At 40.0% G+C, this 21,410-nt stretch overlaps 1 protein-coding gene across 2 annotated transcripts in view; it reads left to right on the top strand.

The window, feature by feature from the left end:
• Positions 1-21,410, top strand: part of LOC127651574 (kin of IRRE-like protein 1) — an 83,691-nt gene that overhangs the window by 45,818 nt on the left and 16,463 nt on the right. For both annotated transcript variants that reach the window (XM_052137481.1, XM_052137473.1), the window contains exons 2-4: positions 14,078-14,227; positions 17,455-17,604; positions 21,093-21,250. In XM_052137481.1, coding sequence (XP_051993441.1) covers positions 14,078-14,227; positions 17,455-17,604; positions 21,093-21,250 — 458 coding nt within the window. The remainder of the gene's footprint in view (positions 1-14,077; positions 14,228-17,454; positions 17,605-21,092; positions 21,251-21,410) is intronic.

Here is a 21,410-nt window from a genome sequence, read left to right as displayed (position 1 = left end):
AAAAGGCATAGGGATTTGTATTGAACATAGCTCTGGATCACAGTGTCATAGAGACGAGGGGTGGGCTCATTTTACTCAGACGACCAATCAGTCTCTCAGGATCATTGTGAAGCTATCAAGCCACGCCCTAGCAACCATTAAGAGCACCTTAGCAACAAGTCCCATAGACTTCTATTGAAACAGATCAAAGGGATATCTCCGGATAGAAGTGTCATAGAAACACAAGGGTGGTCTCGTTTGACTCGGGACAGCAAACAGCCAATCATGCATCAAATCAACACTTCCTAGCCCCTCCCTAGCAACCATTGTCGAGCACCTTAACAACCAAAATCCATAGAGGGATATCTTCCATTCTGAATGTCACAGAGGCATGGGAGTTGGTTTATATCATTCATACTGACAAGCAGCCTTTGGAGATTCATGATTGGCAGCTGCCAAGCCACTCCCTAGCAACTAAACATAGTACCCTAGCAACCGTTTAGCAGTAACTATATCTCTGCACCAGCAAATCAGAGAGACTTCTGGGTTTATTTATTTCAATCAGGATGGCAAGGACACTTGATTAGTATCACTATGGTAACTGCCTAGCAACCAGATGGGGTTACCCTAGCAACCGAGAAAAAAATCACATATCTCGGAACCAGAAAAGAGTACAGACTTCCGGCTTGATTTATTTCAATCAGGATGGCAAGGAGACTTGATTAGTATCACTATGGTAACTGCCTAGCAACCAGATGGGGTTACCCTAGCAACCGAGTAACAAATCACATATCTCTGCATCACAAAAACGTAGAGACTTCCGGGTTGACTTATTTCAATCAGGATGGCAAGGAGACTTGATTAGTATCACTATGGTAACTGCCTAGCAACCAGATGGGCTTACCCTAGCAACCGAGAAACAAATCACATATCTCGGAACCAGAAAAGAGTACAGACTTACGGGTTGATTTATTTCAATCAGGATGGCAAGGACACTTGATTAGTATCACTATGGTACCTGCCTAGCAACCAGATGGGGTTACCCTAGCAACCGAGTAACAAATCACATATCTCTGCATCAGAAAAACGTAGAGACTTCCGGGTTGACTTAATTCAATCAGGATGGCAAGGAGACTTGATTAGTATCACTATGGTAACTGCCTAGCAACCAGATGGGGTTACCCTAGCAACCGAGTAACAAATCACATATCTCTGCATCAGAAACACATAGAGACTTCCGGGTTGACTTATTCCAATCAGGCTACACTGGTCACACTGTATGTTTCACATTGTAGATTCAAAAGAACTGGCTCATAAGAGTCATTAATTTGGGAATCAGACTACACTGGTCACACTGTATGTTTCACACTGTAGATTCAAAAGAACTGGCTCATTAGAGTCATTCATTTGGGAATCAGACTACACTGGTCACACTGTATGTTTCAAACTGTAGAGTCAAAAGACCGGCTCATTAGAGTCATTAATATTGTAATCAGATTACACTGGTCACACTGTATGTTTCACACTGTAGATTCAAAAGAACCGGCTCATTAGAGTCATTAATATTGTAATCAGATTACACTGGTCACACTGTATGTTTCACATTGTAGATTCAAAAGAACCGGCTCATTAGAGTCATTAATTTGGGAATCAGACTACACTGGTCACACTGTATGTTTCACATTTTAGATTCAAAAGAACTGGCTCATTAGAGTCATTAATTTGGGAATCAGACTACACTGGTCACACTGTATGTTTCACACTGTAGAGTCAAAAGAACCGGCTCATTAGAGTCATTAATTTGGGAATCAGACTACACTTGTCACACTGTATGTTTCACACTATGGATTCAAAAGAACCGGGTCATTAGAGTCATTAATGTTGTAATCAGACTACACTGCTCACACTGTATGTTTCACACTGTAGAGTCAAAAGAACCGGCTCATTAGAGTCATTAATGTTGTAATCAGACTACACTGGTCACACTGTATGTTTCACACTGTGGATTCAAAAGAACCGGCTCATTAGAGTCATTAATGTTGTAATCAGATTACACTGGTCACACTGTATGTTTCACACTGTAGATTCAAAAGAACTGGCTCATTAGAGTCATTAATGTTGTAATCAGATTACACTGGTCACACTGTATGTTTCACACTGTAGATTCAAAAGAACCGGCTCATTAGAGTCATTTGTTTGGGAATCAGTCTACACTGGTAACACATGCTAGCATCGCCTAGCGAAGTGCTAAAACATGCTAAAAAAGTGCTAGCATCATGCTAACACATGCTAGCATCGCCTAGCGAAGTGCTAAGACATGCTAAAAACGTGCTAGCATCATGCTAACACATGCTAGCATCGCCTAGAGAAGTGTTAAAACATGCTAAAACCGTGCTAGCATCATGCTAACACATGCTAGCTTCGCCTAGCGAAGTGCTATAAAATGCTAAAAACGTGCTAGCATCATGCTAACACATGCTAGCATCGCCTAGCGAAGTGCTAAAAAATGCTAAAAACGTGATAGCATCATGCTAACACATGCTAGCATCGCCTAGCGAACTGCTAAAACATGCTAAAAGCGTCTATAGCATCATGATAACACATGCTTAGCATCACCTAGCGAAGTGCTTAAAACATGCTAAAAACGTCATAGCATCATGTTAACACATGTTAACATCGCCTAGCGAGTGCTAGAAAATGCTAAAGCGTCTATAGCATCATTTTAACACATGCTAAGCATCGCCTAGCGAAGTGCTAAAAATGCTAAAAGCGTCTTATTATCATGCTTAACACATGCTATAGCATCGCCTAGCGAAGTGCTAAAAAATGCTAAAAGCGTCTTATCATCATGCTTAACACATGCTAGCATCGCCTAGCGAAGTCGCTAAAACATGCTAAAAACGTGCTAGCATCATGCTAACACATGCTAGCATCGTCTAGCGAAGTGTTAAAACATGCTAAAAACGTGTTAGCATCATGCTAACACATGCTAGCATCGCCTAGCGAAGTGCTAAAAAATGCAAAAAACGTGCTAGCATCATGCTAACACATGCTAGCATCGCCTAGCGAAGTGCTAAATCATGCTAAAACGTGCTAGCATCATGCTAACACATGCTAGCATCGCCCAGCGAAGTGCTAAAGCATGCTAAAAAGGTGTTAGCATCATGCTAACACATGCTAGCATCACCTAGCAAAGTGCTAAAACATGCTAAAAACGTGCTAACATCGCCTAGCGAAGTGCTAAAAAATGCTAAAAACGTGCTAGCATCTATCTATCTGTCTATCTATCTATCTATCTGAGGGTCAATATCTATCTATCTATCTATTTGAGGGTCAATATCTATCTATCTATCTATCTATCTGAGGGTAAATATCTATCTATCTATATCTATCTATCTATCTGAGGGTAAATATCTATCTATCTATCTCTCTATCTATCTGAGTGTCTATCTATCTATCTATCTATCTATCTATCTATCTATCTATCTATCTATCTATCTATCTATCTATCTATCTATCTAGCAACTAAGTTAAACTTTAAACTACTTTAAACTTTAAACTAATTTAAACTACAAACTAATTTACACTTTAAACTCATTTAAACTATAAACTACTTTAAACTTCAAACTACTTTAAACTAATTTAAACTTCAAACTACTTTAAACTTCTTCAAACTTTCTGGTCCAAACTTTCACAAGCCAACTTAAAGTTTGTCTCGACGAACTTTTTCTAGTTTTGTTTGTCATTGTATTAGTGATGCTTTTACAAATATCGTGGATTTTTACCTAGGTTCTGTTTTGTTTTGTAAAATCTACTACGGAAGATACAGAGGGCAGCTTAAGGTCGTCGATCCTTACTTGAACACTTGGAAATAAGTCTGGTTAAAGAGTGCTTAAGAAGGAAACAAAATAATTAAGTAAGAACATGGGATATTCACCCCAAAATGAATAGACTTTCATCATTTACTTACCCTCACGTCGTTCAAAACCCGCATTAATTTCAATGCGTTGTGAGGCAGAATGTTATGGACTCACACCATCAGTCGCCATTTACTTTCATTGCATCTTTTTCCAGACAATAATGTGGCCTGAGGTTGTCAATCCCTAACATCTCCTTTTGTGGTCAGCAGAAGAAAGAAATTAATACGGGTGTTAAGCAACATGAAATGCTGTTTCTAGGTCTAAAGGAATCAAACACTTTAAAAAATGTGCATTTGTTACCTTAAGTATCTGAGTTGATTTTTTTTATTTTAAGGATAAGAGGCAACAAATTACAGTATTTAGTATAAAAAGATGAGATGTTTTATACATTATGTTTTTATAATGCCCTCATAAAGATAAAAATAAATAATATTGTCCCTTAACAGAGGCGATTCTAGGATTTCAATCTTAGGGGGGCTCAGCCCCCAATAACACTATTAGATGAGCTCATATTATGTATTCCACTCTTTAGAATAAATTGTGTTTTGTTTTTTATACTGTGTTTACATCCTTCAAGATAGCCAGCTAATATACTGTACATTCAAAATATTGTTATTTTTTACATTAAACACTTATAAAGTTATTTTAAAAAAACAGAATCCGTTTAAACAACCATTCAAATATTATTTTTTTCTTTTTCTTTGCCATTTATTATCAAAAAATAAAAATGATGTTTATTATAGAAAATCGAAAATTTTGCAACCAATTATTTAAAATTAAAGTTCTATCAAACACCAGAAAAACATATATAATATATATACATATTACATATATAATTTATATAAATATACAGTATACTATTTAATGATTACTTTAGACTTTTTCACTTATTTGTTTAGTAACCATTTCAGTAAATCACACTTTTATGCAGTAGGTTACAAAAATGAAAGTCTTATATGTGATTTTTGGTTATTAATAAACCATTGATAAAGCCCAGAAACATACATGACCAAAACAAGTCTAATTATACTTGATTAAAATCCGATGTCTACTAAGAGACATTAGCAGTGTTTAAATATCATAAGCATTTTCCCTGCAAATGACAACAAAGCATAGCTTATTCTTTTTTTTTTTACTGCTGCGCATGACCATCAAGGTATACAAAAAGTCAACATAGCCGAAAAATAATTACAGGTTGTATTTATGTCCTGATGTCATTGTAATGTCATTAATCACTATTACTCTTAATTTATTCAGACCCTTCTCTCCTTGGTAAACAAGATTACCGAACTAAACCAGCGACATGCCTCCTCTCTTTCAGTCTGTCATTGTAAGACGCTGATCGTTCATAAATTTAATGAGTAAATGGGGCGTATTCATTCAGTGAGTCAAACCAATGATATGCTCCTTCGCAGCCCACACTCCAAAACGCTACCAAAGCTGTCTCGCGCGTCAAAGCGTTGCGGCTACAGCTTTTTAAAATTCGTACGTGCTAATTGCAAAGTCACAATGTATATATATATATTAGCCTATTTTTTATGTAGCTTTTAGTGTAATGTACGTAGCTAGGCTTATGCAATCATTTTAAATATGTAATATGTTGGACTTATTTTAGATGTTAGCCTGAGGTACTTTTTTATTTTTACAGTATATACAGTAGTTCTGTCTGTATAGCACCATTTTACCTCAATAAGTGGAATGTCAGAGTCATTAACAAACAAATTACAGTAATAGCCTTTTATCTTCAGGGTGTAGTTCTCACTAAAATAATATCATGTTTTTAATACAACCTGCCTCAATATGTAATCCTCAGGGTTCTCCGTGTTTATTAGGGCTTTTCCATTTTTATCTTTATTCATAAAGGGGTTTATATTGAAACTTTAATGACATCATCTCATTCTTTGTTGCACATTTTACATCTTCATTTTAAAGGCCAATTATATCATATCAAATATTAGACGTTCCATTGAATCCAATTAATGTCTCTCCGGGATAAATCTGTGGATTTATGTTGACAGAAGTGAGTTTTTGGTATACAGGGTTTGCGATCTGGTGATCCCTTGATGGGAGGCTGTTCTCTCATGTTGGTCAAGTTGTGTGTTCTTGACATGAGTGTGGTTGTGTAAGTGTGGTCAGTGTATGTGTGTGACCACATCTTTGTGCGGTCAGGACGTTGGCAGTGTGGCACGGACTGCTGGTACCCAGGGATCAGAGACTCAAGAAAATCAGGACACTCTAAATTTGTCACTGCAGCATAACCCACATAACGAAAACTATACAAGCCCTCTCTCTCTCTCTCTCTCTCTCTCTCTCTCTCTCTCTCTCAGGTCCTCTCTCATTAGCTGTCTTTTACTCCCTGTCCAGCCATGTCTCTCTCCATCTCTGTATTTGTGTCTCTGTCCTCATCTCCCCTGTCTCTTTTTCTCTCGCTCGCACACTCTCTCTGCCACATTTCTCTTTATCTCTCTCTTTTTATCACGGTATACTTTTTCCCCGTCTATTTGAGTAGACACACATAGTAATCCCATATATAACAGAGAGACAAACAAGAATTAATCATCAAAATTACTTCACTTTTATACAATTTAAAACCTTTTGACTTTTAGTACCGTTATTGTTCTAGTTGTTTGTGAGATACAGTATTAGATTAGAATTACAACTAGATAAGGCTTTATGAAAATAATTTGGCAGAGATTGCAGTCACAATGAGCAGTTTCTAGCCAATTACATTTTAGAGCTGAGCATACAGTAGTTAGTGTGTTCCCAACATTTCCAGGAATTGACATGTTGATTCCGTTAGTTTGTGTAATCCAACCTCATTCTGATGGATTACTGACAAGTAGCGTCCTCTATCTGACATTTTTGCATCAATTCAAATGTGTTCTTGTCATATGGTGCTACTTATAGTGTGTTAGCAAGCAGCCTCTGAGACAAGCCCTGAGTCCAAAATCGCGTAGTATATACTGTATTTGATGAAGGATGCACTTCTCAGATGGTACAACAGTTCTTTAGGTATGCATGCTAGTAGGTTCTGGACAAACTCGATCCAGCTCAAACATCATATTAACCGTGACACAAATATATGATGTAATAACAACAACCACTTCATATAAATATCAGTATAAGCTGAAAAGAGCCGTCCAACTCACGGTTTTCTGCTATTCTTTTAAATCCAGTGTTTTGAACATGACGTCTGTCTCATCAGTTCTGTGAAATTATGGGATGATAAAGTCGATATAAAGTTTCCAGTCGATCTGCATTTCAGAATCTCACCAGAAATAGTAGGTCATCCGTGTATTTCTCGCCACTGTTTTTATGAATACTGATGATTCAGACATACTCTATACTACTACTTCAGACACAGAGATGGATTCTGGTCCCATGTAAACCAGGAAGTAATCACATAAACAATGGTGAGCATGATTGTCAGGTTGCATTTTCACTCTACAATTAAGTTTTTACTCCACTGATGGTTAGGTTTAGGGTTGGGGTGTAGAGTTAACGAAATATGCATTTCTCTTGACTGTATTACATAATTTACTACTAAAAATAGTTGCTTTTCGTGCCACTTTGTGGACATTTCACCTGTAAACTGGAACTCACACGTGCCAATACTTTCAACAACACTTCTATCTTCAGCCACTTGGGGCTGTGCTTGTAATTGTTTCAGCAGAACTTTCACCTAAAGTCCCTTTCAAGGGAAGTCAGTTCACTCGGCGGCCATCTTTGTAACGCTCCCGGGCAGGCTGTGCAGCTATTTTCTATGTAAACAAGCGGCATAAAAGAACTGCTCCTATCTACCTGAATGGGGAAAGATGGTTGGGCAAGAAGATTATGATCAAATAACATATTAAATCTGTCAACAATTGTATTATAAATCGTGCTTCTTTAGCTCACACACAGAAAAAAATGTTTTCCTTGAGTTGACTGAGAGGCGATGTCTGTATCTAAAATGTGATTGGCTCTTTTTCCTGTAAGGCGAGACTTCCTTTTCTACATCTGTTAGGTGTTGGTCATTCCAATATCTCCCATTCATTTTAATACCAGTGGCCCGTCTCAGGCTAAATAGTCTCCGTTTCAGCCTTTCCATCCCTGATTTCATAGTGTGATCAGTTTGCAATTTCTATGTCAGTGGTCATCATCAAATGAAATTCTCCCCATTATCCACTAATCAGACAATTAGAATGTGAATCTGAATCTTTTCCCACCCCATACTCATGCCATCGGTTGAGCCAGTGTTACTGTGTCTGGCTGATTGGGATGCAGAGTACTAAAGAACAGGCATAAATTACTATTTAGTTATTTACCTTTTTTATTTGTGTAAACTCTTGTAATAATGAGAGAAAATGGTCCCTGTATTCAGCATTGTCACGAATGTAAGGCAATGAAGGCAGATGAAGGTTGAGGATCCAAATGCAGCTTACTTTATTGTTAACAAAAACACAAAGGAAAACCCTCAGTGGGGAAATAAACATAAATAGAGAACTCGGGCAGGGAACACAGACCAGGGTAACAACATTCACAAACATTCAACGACTGACAGAGACTGAACAAACAGACAGGGTTTAAATACAAAAACATGGGACAAAGGGGCCAATGAACAAACAGAACACAAACTAGATGACAAGGATTAACAGAAACCAAAGGCAAATTAACAAGGGCAGGTGAAAACAATGACAGAGAACACGAACGCTAACAAGGAGACTATGGAGTTAAACAAGGGACAAAAGTGAAAACTAAGGAGTGCAAAAGTGACAAAAATGGCAAACAAAAGGGCAACAGTGAAACAAGACAAGGTATATATAACGGAGCCCCCCTCAAAGGATCGGATTCCAGATGATCCTAAAGAAAAAAACCAAGGACAAAAACTCACAAAAAACAAAATGAGGGCACCAGGGGCAGACAGGCAGACCAGGGGGGCACAAGAGCAAGAGGTCAGTCCAAGGGGCACAGAGGGCAGGCAGGAAGTCCAAGGGGGCAACGAGTGGCAGACAGGCAGTCCAAGGAGGCCGAAAGGACAGGCAAGCGGTCTATGGGGGCACAAAGGGACAGGTTTAGGGGGACAGGGAGGTATCGACCGGGCAGGGACAGGTTTAGATGGCCCGGGGGCTGGCCATAAGGCAAGGGCCGGCTCAGGGGGCCTAGGAGGAGGCCACAGGATAGAGGCCGGTTTTGGTGGCCTAGGAGATGGCCATGGGGCAAGGACCGGTTCAGGAGTTCTGGGAGCTGGCCTCAGGGCAAAGACAGGTTCAGGAGGCTTGGGGCCTGGCCGCAGGGCAAGGACAGGTGCAGGAGGTCTGGGAGCTGACCTCAGGGCAAGGACGGGCTCAGGTGGCCTGGGAGCTGGCCACAGGGCAAGGATAGGTTCAGGAGGCCTGAGAGCTGGCCACAGGGCAGGGACAGGTTCAGGAGGCCTGGGAGTTGACCACGGGATGTGGGTAGGCTTGGGGGTCCTGGGTGGTGGCCGCAGGATAGGGGCCGGCGGTGCCACGTGAGGCGGAGCCAAGGAGGACTTCGGAGGCGGAGCCGTAGAAGACTTGGGAGGCGGCGCCGTAGAAGACTTGGGAGGCGGCGCCGAAGGAGGCGTAGGCAGGACCGTGGGGGGCTTAGGAGGTGGAGCCGAGGGAGGCCCAGGAGGCGGGGCCAGGAGAGGCGGGGCCGGGAGAGGCGGGGCCGGGAAGGAACTAGGAGGCGTCAGAGGCGAGGCTGAGGGAGGCTTCGGAGGCGGAGCCGGGAGTGGCTCTTGCGGCGGGGCCGTGGGATGCGGAGCCGTAGGAGGCTCGGGAGGCGGAGCCGTAGGAGCCCTGGAAGACTCGAGAGACTTGAGAGGCGGAGCCCTAGGAGGCTCGGGAGGCGGAGCTCTGGAAAACTCGGGAAGCTCGGAAGGCAGAGTACTAGGAAGCTTGGAAGGCAGGGCACTGGAAAGCTCGGAAGGCAGAGTACTAGGAAGCTTGGAAGGCAGGGCACTGGAAAGCTCGGAAGGCGGAGCTCTGGGAAGCTCGAGAGGAGCTGACTCTTGGACGGGCGCGACCACTGCCGCTGGCCTTTGGACGGTCGTGGCTACTGGCGCTGGCTCTTGGACGGTTGAGGCGACAGGCGCTGGCTCACTGACCTCTGAGGCGACAGGCGCTGGCTCACTGACCTCTGAGGCGACAGGCGCTGGCTGGGTTACCGTGGTATGCTCCGGCTTGGGTTCGCTGGGCGCTGAGGGCAGAGCCAAGAGGGGTTTAGGGCACGGGGCTGCGGCAGGCGGAGGCTGGAGAGCAGAGACCTTTCCCCTTCTCCTCTTCCTCCGGGCTGATGCGACTGGCGAAGCTGGGATGCTGTTCCTGGTCAGCGTGGCTTCAGGTTCGCTGGCCGTGGCTGGCAAGGGCTCCGGCTCGCTGACGGTGACACGCGTGGGCTCTGGCTCGCAGACCGGGGCAGGCGTGGGCGCAGGCTCGCTCACCGTGACATGCATAGGCTCTGGCTCGCTCACCGTGACAGGCGTGGGCTCTGGCTCGCAGACCGGGGCAGGCGTAACAGGGAGATCCTGGGATGGCTGAAGAGTCTCCACAGTAGGTGGGGAGGTAGGGTCCTTCCCAGCATGGCCCACGGTGAACGGGGAGCCGCACAACAATAAGGTCAACTCCAGGAAGTCGCGGAGAGTCCAGCCACGTGATGCCAGCGGCAGCCGCTCCTTCAGCCAGCCACTCAGGTTTTCCCTGAAGAAGACCACAAGGGAGGTGTCCGGGAAGTCCGCAACAGCCGCAAGACCAAGGAAGTCGCGGACGTGGGCCTCAGTCAGACGGTCCTCTTGCCTCAGGCAGAGCAGGTGGTATCTGGCACATAAAACCGCTGGATCCATGGTGGGTCAGTCGTTCTGTCACAAATGTAAGGCAATGAAGGCAGATGAAGGTTGAGGATCCAAATGCAGCTTACTTTATTGTTAACAAAAACACAAAGGAAAACCCTCAGTGGGGAAATAAACATAAATAGAGAACTCGGGCAGGGAACACAGACCAGGGTAACAACATTCACAAACATTCAACGACTGACAGAGACTGAACAAACAGACAGGGTTTAAATACAAAAACATGGGACAAAGGGGCCAATGAACAAACAGAACACAAACTAGATGACAAGGATTAACAGAAACCAAAGGCAAATTAACAAGGGCAGGTGAAAACAATGACAGAGAACACGAACGCTAACAAGGAGACTATGGAGTTAAACAAGGGACAAAAGTGAAAACTAAGGAGTGCAAAAGTGACAAAAATGGCAAACAAAAGGGCAACAGTGAAACAAGACAAGGTATACATAACAAGCATCATCTATTTGTTTTACCTATAGACAGATAGAATAATTTTTTCTACCCCTGTTTTGTCTTTTCTCTACACAAATATCAAATAAACATTCAGATGGTTACAAATGCACCAGCACACCCAAATGAAAACATGCCACTTATCGGGAATATATTGTATGAACAAACAGTAGCCTATACATTATATGCATGAATCCCTTTAGGTTGAGGATAAATGCAACCACGTAGTCTTCCACAGATTGGATTCATAAATGGATTTAATAGCACTACAGCTTCACAGGGTTGATAACAACTGTGGACTACATTGACATACCAGTGATGAAATATTGTTAATGGACATAAATGGATTTTAGTGAAGGCCAACAACTGCCCCATTGTACAACAACAGCTATAGCTATTTTTAAATTTTCTGAAGAAAACGGTGCTTGCCTGTGCAAAAGTTGCCATCGTTATTCTAGGGTGTTATGGGCAGTGTTGGGTAAGTTACTCAAAAAGTAATCCACTACAAATTCGTTTTCTAAAATTAAAATTAGTATACTTAATTAATTACGTAATTGAAAAAAAAATCACATCACTAATTACCTGGACCTACTTTATATTAGGTGGCCTTAATATACTTAACCATTTGATACAATGTACTTATTATGTTCATACATGTTGTTGCATTGTAATTAGAGATAAAGTACTTGTATTTAATTACATTTGTAGTTACACTGTTAACTTTACCCCTAACCTTAACACAACCCTTACACAAAAATCTCAAACCCCTAATCCTAACCCTACCCTTACTTCTAAACATACCCATACCTCAAACTCAGAAGCAGCAAATGTGGGCATTTTACAGAACAGCTTGCAGTTACACTGTAAATACATATGTATGTAATGTCAATATATAGTAGTTAAGGCCACCTAATATAAAGTGTGACCATTATCTTACTAATATGTTACATAATGAAACATTTGTCACTGAAAAGTTAGTTTTTCTGCTCAATAAATTTGAGATAATATCTATATTTCCTCATTGTTCATCATCACCCAGCACTAGGCTTGGGATCGATGCATGATGCAATCATTTCTGAAAAGTTGTGATAGATTTTTGTGATACCTGTGCCTCGTCCTACTCACGACGTGATGATTCTCATCCGCTGTGCAACCAGCCAGAGTTAGGGTTAGGGATTTGGTAGTTAGGGATTTGTGCTAACTTCTAACCCTAAATATGTGAAATAGCAATAGGGATACTTGCCTACTACTACTAATAATTTTAATAATAATAATAAACCATTTGTTCAGTGCCTTTTTTTCTATTGAGTTCAAAGAGCACAACAGGATGACGGATAAGGACAAAGAGAAACAAAAGGGAGATTTGGAAAGATAAATAGAGCTCTATGCTGGAGCAACATATGAGCTGCATTGTCCTATAGAATATATGATATTTTTCATGGTCATTAGTGCATTGTTTCCTCTTGTTTGACTTCATTAAGTACAACCAAAGTGATTACAGTTATTGCATGAGAAGGAACAGAAAGAGAGAGAGAGAGAGAGAGAGAGAGAGAGAGAGAGAGAGAGAGAGAGAGAGAGAGAGAGAGAGAGAGAGAGAGAGAGAGGGATGGGGTCATGGGGGGATGAACGGGCATATGCCAGTTGTTAGGAAACTGAGAGAGATGGGGACCTACAGAGGAATGCTGGAGGGATGAGAGAAGGGAGGGAGGGAGCGAGAGAACAAGAGAGGGCTAGAGGGCTGATATTTAATGTGATAAATGGATTGTGACAGCATGTCTCTAAACCCCCTCCGACCAGAGAGGAAGACCACAGAAATAGAAGGCAGGGCTGTGGAGAGAAACATTTCATTTAAAAGGAGAGATAGAAAACTGGAAATAATTGTGCACAAATGACAAAACAGATCAAAAGTAACGGCTGTTCTTGTTTATTTTTGCCCTAAACTGGAAACACTGTCTTAAATGATGGTGTTAACAGGGATCCTGTGAGGATAGGAAGCGAAAGAAAGAAAGAAAGAAAGAAAGACCAGGCTCCATACAGCATACCAGGAGGAATGAAAGAAAGTAAGAAATAAAGAAAGAGAGAACAGCACTGAGCGAAGAGAAGAAGAATGCAGGGAAAATATGAGTTGCCCTTACTTAATTTGCAACATTCTTGATTTCGATCCAATAAAGATGCACAACTCAGCCTCTGAATGAAAGCTTTCATTGTTAGTCATTTCTTCAAGCTGGAGACGCAGGCTTGTCTGGAGTATCAAATATCGTCCTGTGTGTGTCAGAGAAAGAGAGTGACTCTAGTGAATGCCATGTTTTACGGCTGAAGAAACGTGTCTGGTATTTTTTGGTATCAAGGGACAAGCTCCTTCTTCCAAAGAACAACACTGACTTTCTCAGAACTTTGATTGTAATAGTGAAACTGCACAACAGATGTAGACGGTTATGTTCTAGTCATTAACTGTGACAGTTGTTGTTTACATTTAATCACTTACATATACATCTGATTCACTGTCAGTATTTGACAATCTAATAAAAGTGTTAGTTCACCCAAAAATCACTTACTCACCATCATATGACATCTTTATTTTGTGGAACACAAAAGGAGATGTTAGGCAGTATGTACTGCAAATCTGGCAAATTTTAATCCTCCTCTCGTGTGTTTTGTTGTTATGTCCCTGTGAAATAATCTCTTACGGTTGTATTTGCATAATCACATAAAATACGTAAAGTGTAATACTGTTGCATATTAACAGCTGCATCAAATTGAACTGTTTTTTGTATCTTGCCGAGTATTTGTTAATGCCGCATTAACACTGTAATATTTACAATGTATTTATTGTTAGCATGTTACATATAATTGAAAACTGCATGTTGTTTTTCAGTGCGGACGGCACGGTTCTCTCAGGAGCCTGCAGACCAGTCTGTGGTTTTGGGCCAGAGGGTGGTCCTGTCCTGCGTGGTCTTCAACTATTCGGGCATTGTGCAGTGGACCAAGGATGGACTGGCATTAGGCATCGGAGAAGACCTTCGGGGTCTGTGATGTATAGTTTCTTTCTTTCTATAACATATAATAGAGTATATAGCAGGGGAAAATCATGACCTATAAGTTCAGTTATACAAAGTACAGAGCATGGCATAAAATCTATATCTGTTTTACCATATCACTTAAAGGGAGAGTTCACCCAAAAATGAAAATGGTCTCATCATGTACGCTTGTGCCATCCCAGATGTGTATGACTTTCTTTTTCTGCATAACACAAATTAAGGTCTTTAGAAGAATATTTCAGCTCTGTAGGTCCATAAAATTCAAGTGAGTGGTTGCCATATTTTTGAATATATGGGGTCGTATTGATTACTTTTATGACAGCTATACATGCTTTTTGGAGCTTCAAAAATTTGGCACCCATTCACTTGAATTTTATGGACCTACTGATGTGAGATATTCTTCTAAAAATCTTTATTTGTGTTCTGCAGGAGAAAGAAAGTCATACACATCTGGGATGGGATGAGGGTGAGTAAATGATGAGAGCATTTTCATGTCTCTTTACAAAATACAGATCTTTTTTTTCTGGTCTAATATTTGATAACTCATTCCACCTTTGTTTCGTTGAAGGTTAATTTGCTGTATTCCATTTTTTATACATGTCTCAGATGCAGTTATAAATAATGAAACTAACTTTCAAAACGTTCTAACTTTCAAATTAATCTAATAAGCTTAAATTACCCAATAGTGCAAGTCAAGGGTCCATTACGATTGTTTTGCTTAAAACTGAGGACAATAATAAATATGTATATTTTTTAAATGTTTACAAATTTTGTAATTTTTCAAGAATATGTGCTTACATTATATCAGCACTACACATCACACTTTCTTTCTTTCTTTCTTTCTTTCTTTCTTTCTTTCTTTCTTTCTTTCTTTCTTTCTTTCTTTCTTTCTTTTTTTCTTTCTTTCTTTCTTTCTTTATTTTCTCTGTGTAACATTTGCCCCCCCACCTCCCCTTTTCTCTTTTGCTTTCTGCTTCACTAGCTCGCCCATCTTTTCTCACTCCTTGCAGGCTGTCATGAGAATAGTGAGGGCAGGATGTGGTATTTTTAACCTCTGCCATTATAAATAGAAAAATGTGGACCTGATAAAGTACTGCATTTGCTGCATTTGCTAAATTCACTTACAAGAATGAGAAATGGCAAGTTTCTCTCGTTCTCTCTCTCTCCATCTCTCTTTGATTCGGTGTAGTTGTATTTACGCTGTGATGCTTCACTGGTTTGTCCCCATGGCTTTAATATAAAAGCATTTGAACAAACCCTACACACACACACACACACACACACACACACACACACACACACTCATGTTGTGTTTCCATGTTTTATGGGGACTTTCCATAGACATAATGGTTTTTATACTGTACAAACTTTATATTCTATCCCCTAAACCTAACCCTACCCCTAAACCTAACCCTCACAGAAAACTTTCTGCATTTTTACATTTTCAAAAACATCATTTAGTATGATTTATAAGCTGTTTTCCTCATGGGGACCGACAAAATGTCCCCACAAGGTCAAAAATTTCGGGTTTTACTATCCTTATGGGGACATTTGGTCCCCACAAAGTGATAAATACACGCTCACACACACACACACACACACACACACACACATGTTGTGTTTCCATGTTTTATGGGGACTTTCCATAGACATAATGGTTTTTATACTGTACAAACTTTATATTCTATCCCCTAAACCTAACCCTACCCCTAAACCTAACCCTCACAGAAAACTTTCTACATTTTTACATTTTCAAAAAACATAATTTAGTGTGATTTATAAGCTGTTTTCCTCATGGGGACCGACAAAATGTCCCCACAAGGTCAAAAATTTCGGGTTTTACTATCCTTATGGGGACATTTGGTCCCCACAAAGTGATAAATACACACACACACACACACACACACACACACACACACACACACACACACACACACACACACACACACACGTCTCACACACACACACACACACACACACACACACACACACACACACACACACACACACACACACACACACACACGTGCACACGCAGTAACATCAAAACATACTCAATGGCGCAACACATAATGATAACTTAATCTGCCAGCATTGCGGAAAAAGAGAAAGGGGTGTGTGGGTTGGGTGTGTGTGATGTAATTCACAGCAGAATTTTTGTCATTTCTCTTGCAGCAAAAGCTGGAAATGTCCATGTCATAGCGCACTAGCATATATCATACTGCCTCAGAGAACAGACTCTACTGACACACAGAGGTGGACAAAGTCACTGCACTATGTTACTTGGACTGAATTATGCATTATGTGTTTGCTTAGGCAAGCATTACTGTCCATTATTATTGCTCAAATGTAGAGAAGACATGATTTTAGCAAACCCCTAAGTTTTAAACTTTGGCGCATAAATTGTCCAGTAACATTTGTGCTTATTGAGAAGAGTTGAGCTATTATGTTTACACCTTTCATAACCCTCTATAGTACAGCATACAGTACTAACATACATTGGAAATCAATGAACTAATAAAAACATACGGAAAATGATTAGTGTGTATGTCGCCTTACATAGAAGGAGGGAGCCGAGCCATATCTACAGTCCAGAACATTATAGAGACTTGGGGGTGGGCTCTTTTGACCTGGGCCAATAAGCATCCCCCAGGAACACTCAAGCATCCACCTAGCAATACTCTAACAACTACCAAATACCTAATCCAAACACCCACATAGCAACATGCTAAAAACCACTCCCCTTACAAAAAATCGAAACCAGACGCAAAACTGCCGCAAATTTGCCGTTTGTAATTTTCACATGCAAATGAGCTCATGATTCACTGCAAATGTTTGGTAGAAGTTTGCAACTCTTCACCGGTAGTGGTGAACCTCTGGCAAACCTTTGGCAACAATGGACAATTTTCCACAAGTTTGCTGCCAAGCTCATTTGCATGTGAAATTATCTGTGGCGAATTTGCAGTGAACTCTCAATTTTTGTAAGGGAACTGCACAGCAACACACTGCCAACCGTCTACACTCCATAGAATCATGGCCATGATGTTCCACAGACAAGCACCATTCACATTTTATTTGGAAAATGTCAATCTAGTTATGTGCGTGCTTGTGTGTTGATGTTTGTAAAAATGACTGGTATACATGCTCTTATCCCAAAATCATCACATACAGTGACAATGACCATAATCTGTGTGTATTTTTGTGTCTTTTCCAGCCTGGCCTAGGTATCGTGTGCTAAGGCTGGTGGATGTTGGTCAGTATAATCTGGAGATCTCAGCTGCTGAACTGTCAGATGACTCTCTCTATGAATGCCAAGCCACTGAGGCTGCACTGCGCTCCCGGCGGGCCAAACTCACCGTTCTTAGTGAGTGTTGTTTCATGTGTCTACTTTTGTTGTGAGTGTGTATGGATGTGTACATTTTCTTACTAAGTATGATATTTAGAAAAACATTGGTATACTGTGTGGGTGGTGCTTTGTACAGAGATACACTGAATATTCACAATGGATAGGAACATCATTTTGGCATCAAAATCTTCACTCTCCCTGATTATAAAGTGCAGCATTAAAAAGATCCTGTTTTTTTTTTGCTGGTTTCACACACACACTCAGCATTATGGAGTTATATATGTGTCAAAATTCTGTGTGTGCAAAATTTTATTTTGAGTGTGCAAAATGATATTTTGAGCACACAAACATTTTCTGTGCCGCAAGATGAAATTTTGAGCGTGCAATTTGATATGTTTAGTGCACAAAAATGTTTTGCGTGCACAAGATAGTATTTTGAGTGCACAAAATGTTAAAGCTTGAACTCATTTTTGTAAAGCAATGTATCTTCTTGCAAAGATTAATATTTTTTTTTGCGTGTGCAAGATCTCGCTCGTTCTCTCTCCTCTTATGCCCTCTGCATGCGCTTGGAACTTTAGACTGCTCGTTTTCTTTTCCAACTGTATTCAAACTAGTCCCACCTCCTACGTCAGGATTGGCTATTAGAAGCTGCTTACAAGCGCTCTGCGATTGGACAGTTAAGTTAGCTACAGCAACCATGAACATATCTGTGTAAATGTAGAAGAAGTGCCAACAGGCACAATGCTCCAAGTTCAGTACACACTTTATATACTGTACACAGTTGTCATTACAATATGTACAGTACTTTCCCCGTGGATTATAGACATACCAGGAATACTTACTTTAATGTAAGTTTTTGAAATGTAGTAAAATAGTAGCCGGGGATCATGCAATTCTAAGGATTTATTTTTATTTTTAAAAACATTTTGTAGTCTCAAACAATTTAGGGTCAATATACTGTACATTTAATTTACCATTACTATGACAGGAGACATAATTAGCCTCTTTTTCTTTTCTTCCATTTCTTGTCATTAATCAATTTTGCCAGAAGGGTTGTGGTAGAATGCATAAACATCATAAAACATTTCAAGATAACCCACAGCTTTGAAATGCAAATATAAACAGCTTTTCTAATTTATTATCAAAAATAGAATATGGTAATTTAGGCAATATTTATAATATTTTCAAAATGCAAGGCTGTCAAAAAATAGGAGAGGATGCAATAAAGAAGGTGAACAAAATAACATGTTTATTAAATAAAATAATATATCATATAATAATAAAAAAATAAGAACGCTGACCCATGCTAGACTGTAATCTGGTCACTTTTATTTGAATAAACTGATCTCTCAGAATATCCTCTGGGAAAGATCGAGGTCAAAGTAAGTTCCCCCAAAACTACACTATTATGTTAGTCTAGGAGTTTTACATATGGCAGAGATAAAATTAATATAATTTCAGATGAAAGTGGTGGCTAACATGGCTAAGCTAGTAACTATGTAAGTGTAACATGGTAACCTAGATAACCAAATACTAGCCAAGAGAACCAAATACTAATATAGACCATACTAAGAGAGCTAACCAGATTGTTAGCTAGCTAGTAAGCCTATTGGCAGTGTATAGACTAAAAAGTCTGTACACTGTTGGGTCAACAAAAGGACTGCTTTCATGTGGTCATAGTGTGTTACACATTTCCTTTCTTGAAAACAATCTATCCTCTTCTTCTCTTCCTCTTGTTCTTATTAGCAGTATGACCTGTGGTCTAGCCACCTCATCGCTGATTGACTAAAATTCTGTCACATTATAATGCTGTGACCTTTTTGAGCAAACAAGCAGTCAAAAGCTATGAGTGCATGCACAGTGGGTAGGAGGAGAGAGTGAGTGAGATCTTGCAACAGTGGAGTGGAGTTACATACATTTCAGAATTCTGTGCAAATACACATTCATATAAAATTTCATCTTGCGTGAGCAGAAAAGTTTTGTGCTTTCAAAATATAATATTGCATGCTCAGAATATAATTTTGTTTGCACAGAATTGTGGCACACATATAACTCCATACAACAACCGCCCATTCTTCTTTGCCTGCGTAATTTTGCCATGCCAATGTGACTGCGCCTTAAGGCAATGCATTAACTACAGTAAGCCAACTCTAATACTGAGAGAAAATGTTTTGGGTTGTCCAGTCAAATGTGTTGTACATGCACACTTGGTAATTCACTGGTTGGATTTGTACATGAATCTGAGCATGACTGGTACAAAACCATCTGTCACAGGACAGATCATAGTCTAAGAGACCAAATTTGGCTCATAACTCAATTTGGACAACTGTTACTATGTTTAGCCTTTGCATGGCAGTGTGTTTAAAGGAAAAGTTCACCCAAAAATGAAAATTATCTCATCATTTACTCCCTCATGCCATCCCAGATGTGTATGACTTTCTTTCTTCTGCAGAACACAAATTATGATTTTTAGAAGAATATTTCAGCTCTGTAGGTCCAATGCAAGTGAATGGGTGCCAAAATGTTAGTGCTCCAGAAAGCACATAAAGGCATCATAAAAGTAATCTATATTGACTCCAGTGTTTTAATTAATGTCTTATGAAGTGATATGATAGGTGTGGGTGAGAAACAGATCAATATTTAGGTTTTGCTAGAAATTCTTTGCTCTGTCCAGTAGATATGCATGAAGAATGTGAATCACAAAAAGAAAAACAAGAAGAATGTGAAAGTTGAAGTTAAAGTGGAGATTGAGTGAGCAGGGGGATAATTTATTGTAAAAACAAAATTAAAGAAAAGGACTTAAATATTAATCTGTTTCTCAACCACACCCATCATATCACTTCTGAAGACATGGATTAAACCACTGGAGTCTTATGGATGAATTTTATACTGACTTATGTGATTTTTGGAGCTTCAAAATGTTGGCACCCATTCAGTTGCATTGTATGGACTAAAACAGCTTAGAAATTCTTCTAAAAAGCTTCATTTGAGTTCAGCAGTCACACACATCTGGGATGGCATAAGGGTGAGTAAATGATGAATGTCATTTTTGGGTTAACTATTCCTTTAATGTCTGTTAGAAAGCTTGTTTTTAAGATGTTGGCTTTGATGTTAGGTATTTTTGTTTGCCTGCTATCTAGTGTTGTTGATTTATTGCTATTAAATTAGTAATGGCTTTTTGTGGATGTTGTTATAAAGCAGCCTATGAAAGCATATCTGAACTGCTAGAATGGCACTAACATGTCGCAAGGTCATGGGCTCAATTTCCTGGACAGCTCACATGCTGATAATATTTTTTTTTTTAACTTGAATGTACTATAAGTCACTTTTTATAAAAGTGCTTCACATTTAAATTAATAAATACATGTAATGTATAGACATCAATAAAGGGATTGATATGTTATGGAGTGAATACATATTCAGGTAGGTTCTGGTTTAAATACTACTGTAATTTTGCTTGACTGATGATGGTTGTATGGACTCCATGTGTATGTTTGTGTCTTAAGTTCCTCCCGATGACCCAGTGATTGAGGGCTCCCCAGAGATCCTCCTCACAGCGGGAGTCCCTTACAACATGAGCTGCATGTCCCGTGGAGCCAAACCGGCCTCTGTCATAGAGTGGCAGAAAGATGGGCTGTCGATTGAAGGGGCTGTCAGCAACACGGTGAGAATATCTTCAATACAACCGCTCATGCCATTCACACACACAAATAAACCACAGACCAAACATGAAATAAAATCAAAGCATTGTAGGGTTTATTCAGTGTTTGCTTTGAAGCAATTTACATGCTAGTGTACTCTTAAAACATTAGCCTAAACCTAAC

The sequence above is a fragment of the Xyrauchen texanus genome, chromosome 1 (assembly GCF_025860055.1).
Source record: "Xyrauchen texanus isolate HMW12.3.18 chromosome 1, RBS_HiC_50CHRs, whole genome shotgun sequence".
Lineage (NCBI taxonomy): Eukaryota > Metazoa > Chordata > Actinopteri > Cypriniformes > Catostomidae > Xyrauchen > Xyrauchen texanus.
This window is presented reverse-complemented; position numbering and strand designations above follow the sequence as displayed.